The sequence below is a fragment of the Bison bison genome, unplaced genomic scaffold (genome assembly GCF_000754665.1).
Source record: "Bison bison bison isolate TAMUID 2011002044 unplaced genomic scaffold, Bison_UMD1.0 scf7180017847845, whole genome shotgun sequence".
NCBI classification, from domain to species: domain Eukaryota; kingdom Metazoa; phylum Chordata; class Mammalia; order Artiodactyla; family Bovidae; genus Bison; species Bison bison.
In genome coordinates, this window is record NW_011478418.1 from 3,214 (window position 1) to 10,389 (window position 7,176).

The following is a 7,176-nucleotide window of genomic DNA, read 5'->3' on the forward strand; positions in this document are numbered from 1 at the left end:
TCTCCCTGTTATGTTGCCCTCTGTGCTTCCAAAGCTCGGCACAGATTCGGCAGTGAGAAGGTTTCCTGGTGTTTGGAAACTTCTCTCTTTTTAAGACTCCCTTCCCGGGACGGAACTCCGTCCCTCCCTCTTTTGTCTCTTTTTTTTTGTTTTAATATTTTTTCCTACCTCCTTTCGAAGAGTTGGGTTGCTTTTCTGGGTGCCTGATGTCCTCTGCCGGCATTCAGAAGTTGTTTTGTGGAATTTACTCGACGTTTAAATGCTCTTTTGATGAATTTGTGCGGGAGAAAGTGTTCTCCCCGTCCTACTCCTCCGCCATCTTGGCTCCTCCCCCGAGAGGCAGATTCTTAACCACTGGACAACCAGGGAAGTCCCAGGATAGAGCTTTCAAGAGGGAACATCAATGCCCTTGCCCCTCCTCTCAGCTTACAGGTCGTTGCATACTTCTCCACTGGTCCAGTGCAGCCAGTAATATTTAGAGAAGGGATCGACATAAGGGAGAAATCAGGGGAGAGAACCAGTGAGATAGAGATAGGCAGTTGTTGGAACTTCCCTGGTGGTCCAGTGGTTACAAATTCACCTTGCAGTGCAGTGGTTTCAGGTTCGATCCCTGGTCGGGGATCTAAGGTCCCACCTGCCCCGTGGTGGCCAAAAAACCAAAACACAAAACAGAAGCAAAATTGTAACAAATTCAACAAAGACTTTAAAAATGGTTCACATCAAAAAATATTTTAAAAGATTGGGGGGTGAGCTATCAATGCGGTGGGCGTTTGAACTTCAAAGAGGTAAAATCTCGGACTCTGCTTTCGGGAGATGAGATGGTTGGATGGCATCACCAACTCAATGGACATGAGTTTGGGTAAACTCCAGGAGTTGGTGGTGGACAGGGAAGCCTGGCGTGCTGCAGTCCGTGGGGTCGAAAAGAGTTGGACACGACTGAGCGACACTGTGGGGAGGATGAGTCATCTCAGACATCCACTGTCTCTCATTGTCCACTGGTGTTGTATGGATAAAGTGAGAATCCAGAAGTGCCCCCCCTCAAGTGTCTTAATGACTTCTATCACCCACAGATGCTGTTATAATGAACAGCCAGCCTGAGATGGGCAGAAGGGTGAATCGGGAGGTAGGTTCTCTTTGGTACAACCTCTGAATGCAGTCTCATTTCCCCCATCATTCCCCTAAGTGTTTGCACACCCTCACTCGTCATTCCCTTTTATGCAGGACCCTGATGCAGAGGAACTGAAGGAGGTGACATACACTGACTTGGATTGTTCAGTTTTCACACAGAAAATCATTAGTCCCACGTCCCAGAGGCCCAGAGAGCCCTCAACTAATGCCAGTGTGTACATGGATCTTGCAACATGCTAAGAGCAGTTCAAAGCTTGAATCCTATCCCTGTAACATGCCCAGGAGGTCTTCAATGGAAGCTGTAACACTTTCTCAAACTCAGCTTGAGAGCTCCATCCTAACAACAGCTGGAATCTGAAGACATAAACATCTTTAGGGTCATCCCTCTTCATCAGAGGATTATCTCTAAAGCCTCAGAATCCCTTGGAAACCTCCCCCAGCCATTCTAGGGGGTTATCATGATGATTCAGTCATTTCCAATGTTATCAACAAAATCACCGAAGTGTTCTAGAAAGCAAACCATAAATAACACACTTTCTCTGACATTCAGCTGATAAACTCCTAGAAATCATGATATATTTAATCAATGAATTAATTCCTCCAATAGTTTTCTGTACGGCATAGCCTATTCTAAGTCTCTAAGCAAATATTAGTGAAGAAAACTTCATCTTGTTGTGGATCTTGGTCCAGTGGGAGATGCAAACACGTAAAACCATTGAAAGCTATCTATAGGAGAGAAAGGGTCTTCCCAGATGGCACAGCGGTAAATAATCCACCTGCCAATGCAAGACATGCAGGTTTGATCCCTGGGTCGGAAAGATCCCCTGGGGGAAGAAATGGCAACACACTCCAGTATTCTTTCTTAGAGAGTGCCATGGACAGAGGAACCTGGCAGGCTGCAGTCCATGGGGTCACAAAGAGTCGGACATGACTGAGCAACTGAACACACACATATCTATCTATCATCTCCCTTCCCTGTTGCTATTGAATTTTCATCTGCATAAAATTATATAATCTGTGCTTTCATGACCAGACGTTTTCCTTCAGCATTGTATGTTTGAGATATAATCATACCTTTACATGTGAGTCTATTTTTTCTTTTCCCTCCTATGTAAGAATCCATTGTATGAACATGTCACAACTGTACATCCAGTCCTGATGAGTCTCCCTAACTCTGATGTCTTAATTTCACGTACTCTTTTGTCCTGTTAGAATCTTCCGGAATTGTTGTCGTTCAGCCTCTCAGCCGTGTCTCTTTGCAACCCTATGGACGCCAGCATACCAGGTTCCTCTGTCCTCCACTATCTCCTGGAGTTTGCTTAAATTCATGTCTATCGAGTCGGTGATGCCATCCAACCATCCCGTCCTCTGTTGTCCCCTTCTTCTCCTGCCTTCAATCTTTCCCAGCATCAGGGTCTTCTCAAATCAGTCAGTTCTTCGATGGACTGGTTGGATCTCCTTGCAGTCCAAGGCACTCTCAAGAGTCTTCTCCAATACCACAGTTCAAAAGCATCAATTCTTTGATGCTCAGCTTTCTTTATAGTCAGACTCTCACATCCATACATGACTACTGGAAAAACCATAGCTTTGACTAGAGTTGGACTGTATATATATATATTCATATTTGTGAGAGGAATACATACATGGAAATATACACATACACACATATCATATATAAAATATATATCTTAAGATATATACATCGTAAGTCATACTTCCCTTTATTCTTTGGTATAAATATCAAAATATACCAAGAAAAGCATCTTTAAACACTTCTCAAAACTCTAAGTTTCAACTTGATTTTCAGGCATCTATGCCGGGCTCACTCCCAGGTGAAGAGTACTCTCTAGCACACAACCAGCTTCAGACACATACTCTAATCGGGGATAAATTACCTTTAAAAAATGCAACAGAGGGGACTTCCCTGGTGGTCCAGTGGTGAAGAGTGCCTTCCAATGCCACTGGGCCCCGCACACCACAACTACTGAGCTGGAGCTTTAGAGCCTGTGAGCCGCAAGAAAAGATTCCATGTGCAGCAACTAAGAAGTGACGCAGCCAAAAAATAAAAATAATTTTTCTTTAAATGCAAGAGAGGAAAGACCCTAACTGGTCAGTCTCTGTCTGTATCTCTGACGTCAGTGCATGGCTCAGTGATAAAGAATCCACCCGCCAAGCAGGAGATGCATATTCAGTCTCCGAGTTGGGAAGATCCCCTGGAGAAGGAAATGGCAACCCACTCCAGCATTCTTGCCTGGAGAATCCCCGTAGACAGAGGAGCCTGGCCAGCTACAGTCCATGGGGTTGCAAAAGAGTCAGACACGACTGAGCAACTAAACAACAGCAATGTATAGCAAGGTGAGAATAATTAACGGTATTGTGTTCTATACTTAAAAGTTGCTGAGAGGAACTTCCCTGATGGTCCAACAAATAGCTAAATCTTTTTAAAGTTGCTGAGAGAGTAAATCTTAATGTTCTCACCACACACAAAAAAAATAATATTTTAAAAAACAGAAAAAAGGAAATGGTAATTATGCAAGCTGGCGTATCTATTAGCTAATGCCACAATGAACATCACTGTGCAGCAAGGAAGTGTATCAAGTCAACCTGTTGTGCACCTTAAACTCACATGATGTTATGTCAATGACACCTCAATAAAGTTGAAAACAAAGGGTGATGTCTTGCAATGAAAATGAGATAGCCAGTAGAAAGTTTGATGTGAAATATTTGACTTCTTATACTTGAAGAACTAGTGATAGCCAGGTAGGTGTCTATAGCCAAATTTATCTATCCATCCATCTGTTTATCTGTCTGTCTACCACCTACCTGACTATCTATCTATCTAATCTATACTCTCTATCAATCCATCATCTATTCATAGATTACAGGTTTAGATATAATTATAGGAAGATTATTCTTTAGACATGAATGAAAAAAACATTCCTCTACATGCCACCATTGAGATAATTCCCAACATAAGAGTACACTGCCTGCCTGATCAAGACCAAATGGATATATTTGGTCCATGAATTCCATGGAGGTTATGTGGATCCATAGCCATCAAAGCCACATGGCTTTGGACTGATGGATCAGTGAAGGAAAAGCTCTGTCTGTATGGCACACATCTAATAATTTTCTGTCCCCAGCCCTTCCCCTGGGATGTGGGATCTTGTCTGAAGGAGGATTTGAGCCCCATTCAACACTGGTGGAAGAAAATGCTCACTTCTCATCTGAAACATAAACAGGAAGGTTGATCTCCTCTTAGACTCTATCTCAGGGCCCCCCCAGAATGAAGTTCTTCGGGAAGGAACCATTCCTCTGGGGCAATAAATGTAGAAATTCTCTGACGAGGACCTCTGAGTTCATACTTCCTGTGGGTCTCACCGTCTCATGAGACTCTGTCATCTGTTGATGTTCACTGTCAAGAGGCTACGTGGGCTGAGGCTGGCCGTGCAGAACCATGGCCCCCAGAGACATCACCCTCTTCTGTCTCGGTGAGTCCCCAAATGCAGGTGGGTTAGAGGGGAAGATGGGGGAATCCAAAATAGTCAAGGTCTCTCTTAACTGGTGACTCAGACAGTAAACAATCTGCCTGCAGTGCAGGAGACCTGGGTTCAATCCTTGGGTTGGGGAGTTCCCCTGGAGAAGGGAATGGCAACCCACTCCAGTATTCTTTCCTGGAGAATTGCATAGACACAGGAGCCTGGTGGGCTACAGTCCATAGGGTGGCAAAGAGTCGGATATTACTGAGCGACTAACATTTTCACTTTCTCTTAACATAAGAACTTAGTGATTTCAGTGACTGCCAAGAAGACTCTGCTCTCCTGAGTGGAGAGATGGTCTTTGCCCAGATATGTGTCTGCCCAAGCCCATGCTGGCTTGTAAGCCCATGCTGGCTCAGTTGTCAAGTTGGCCTTGCCGGGTTTGTTCAGCCCATGCCATGCTGTCTGGCAGTCCACAATGGTTCCAGAGTTCCTGCAGATGAGAGCCTTAGGGGCTGGAATCTGGAAGATAAAACTAAGAGATGAGCCTTTTTTGCTGTTGAAGAGAACAAATGGTACCTGTATGTCTTTATGTTGTTGTTGTTGTTCAGTCGCTCAGTCGTGTCTGACTCTTTGAAACCCATGGACTGCAGCATGCCAGGCTTCCCTGTCCTTCGTTATCTCCCAGAGCTTGCTCAAACTCATGTCCATTGAGTCAGTGATGTCATCCAACCATCTCATACTCTGTTTCCCCCTTCTCCTCTTGCCCTCAATCTTTCCCAACATCAGGGTGTTTTCCAGTGAGAATATTTCTGTTGAGTAATTTATAATAAAGGTTGGAAATTGATGGGTGGAGTTTTCATGAATGTCTTTCTTCCAGTGCTCTGTCTTGGCCAGAAGATTCAGGCACAGGATGGTAAGTGTTTCTAAGTCTCCTCCAATCCCCTTGCATCCTCACGGCAACTCTGGGATAGAAAAGTCTGAAGCTCAAAGGGATTCCAATGTATTTCCTGTTCTGTTGATCACTGTCTCTGCTGCGTTCCTTTTGCACAACTTCTACCTCACTTTGGAATCTTTGGATCCCTCAAATTCATGCTCAGACCAGGATTTAGCCTTTGCCTCCGGTAGGCTGACTGTCCATCCAAGATGCGTGTTTTACTGAATGTTCACAATGGCAGGGATGAGGAAGTCAGGAACCACCTTCCATTGCCCAACATTCTTCCTACATCAAAAATGTTCTCACAATCTTAATTCTCCGCAGTCCATCCACATTTCTTCACTTAAAGGGACACTGCCTTAGAGAACTTTATGTAAGTGGCTTCAATTCTCAGAACCAATTTCTTTGTCTATAAAGGTGACTTAGATGGTAAAGAATCTGCCCGCAATACAGGAGACTTGGGTTGGACCCTTGGGTCGGGAAGATCCCCTGGAGAAGGAAATGGCTATCCTTCCAGAATACTGGCTTTCCACTCCAGTATTCTTGACTGGAAAATCCCATGGATAGAGGAGACTGGTGGGCTACAGTCCATGGGGTTGCAAAGAGTCCAATGTGACTGAGAGGCTAATACTTTCACTTTCAAAAGAGAAATAAAAATAACAATGAAAGCAGATTGGATCATGGGAGGATGGGATCATGTGATACAATTTGGGGGATTAATGGAGATAAGGCATGTGAATTATGTACATGGTAAGTGTTTTACCTGTGATGGGCTTCTCAGGTGGTTCAGCACTAGAGATACCTCTGATGATGGTGGTGGTGAACACGAGGAAAAAAAGTCTCTGAAGTCTATGTAGGACCCAGTCTCCGCTTTCCTTGATTCATTCAGTTCAGTTCAGTTCAGTTCAATTCAGTCGCTCAGTCGTGTCTGACTCTTTTCGACCCCATGAATGGCAGCATGCCAGGCCTCCCTGTCCATCACCAACTACCGGAGTCCACCCAAACCCACATCCACTGAGTCAGTGATGCCATCCAGCCATCTCATCCTCTGTCGTCCCCTTCTCCTCCTGCCCTCAATCTTTCCCAGCATCAGGGTCTTTGCAAATGAGTCAGCTCTTCGCATCAGGTGGCCAAAGTATTAGAGTTTCAGCTTCAACATCAGTCCCCTTAATGAACACCCAGGACTAATCTCCTTTAGAATGGACTGGTTGGATCTCCTTGCAGTCCAAGGGACTCTCAAGAGTCTTCTCCAGCACCACAGTTCAAAAGCATCAATTCTTCAGTGCTCAGCTTTCTTCACAGTCCAACTCTCACATCCATTCATGACCACTGGAAAAACCATAACCTTGACTAGATGGACGTTGGTTGGCAAAGTAATATCTCTGCTTTTTAATATGCTGTCTAGGTTGGTCATAACTTTCCTTCCAAGGAGGAAGCGTCTTTTAATTTCAGGTTTCAGTCACCATCAGAAGTGATTTTGGCTCTCAAAAATATATAGTCAGCCACTGTTTCCACTGTTTCACCCTCTATTTGCCATGAAGTGATGGGACCAGATGCCATGATCTTCGTTTTCTGAATGTTGAGCTTTAAGCCAACTTTTTCACTCTCCACTTTCACTTTCATCAAGAGGCT

General features: G+C 44.4%; 1 protein-coding gene and 1 long non-coding RNA gene across 3 annotated transcripts in view; both read left to right on the forward strand.

Moving 5' to 3' along the window:
• Positions 1-899: 899 nt before the first annotated feature.
• LOC104991480 lies at positions 900-1,719 on the forward strand. The gene is made up of 2 exons (XR_825614.1): positions 900-1,123; positions 1,222-1,719. It is a non-coding gene; the product is annotated as an uncharacterized LOC104991480 (long non-coding RNA).
• Positions 1,720-3,401: 1,682 nt separating this feature from the next.
• Positions 3,402-7,176, forward strand: part of LOC104991487 (immunoglobulin alpha Fc receptor-like) — a 12,208-nt gene continuing 8,433 nt past the window's right edge. Inside the window, exons 1-2 of one of the 2 annotated variants that reach the window (XM_010843988.1) lie at positions 3,402-4,619; positions 5,488-5,523. In XM_010843988.1, the coding sequence (XP_010842290.1) occupies positions 4,586-4,619; positions 5,488-5,523 (70 nt within the window). In that variant the 5' untranslated portion in view covers positions 3,402-4,585. The remainder of the gene's footprint in view (positions 4,620-5,487; positions 5,524-7,176) is intronic. The other variant, XM_010843996.1, reaches the window with a different exon arrangement.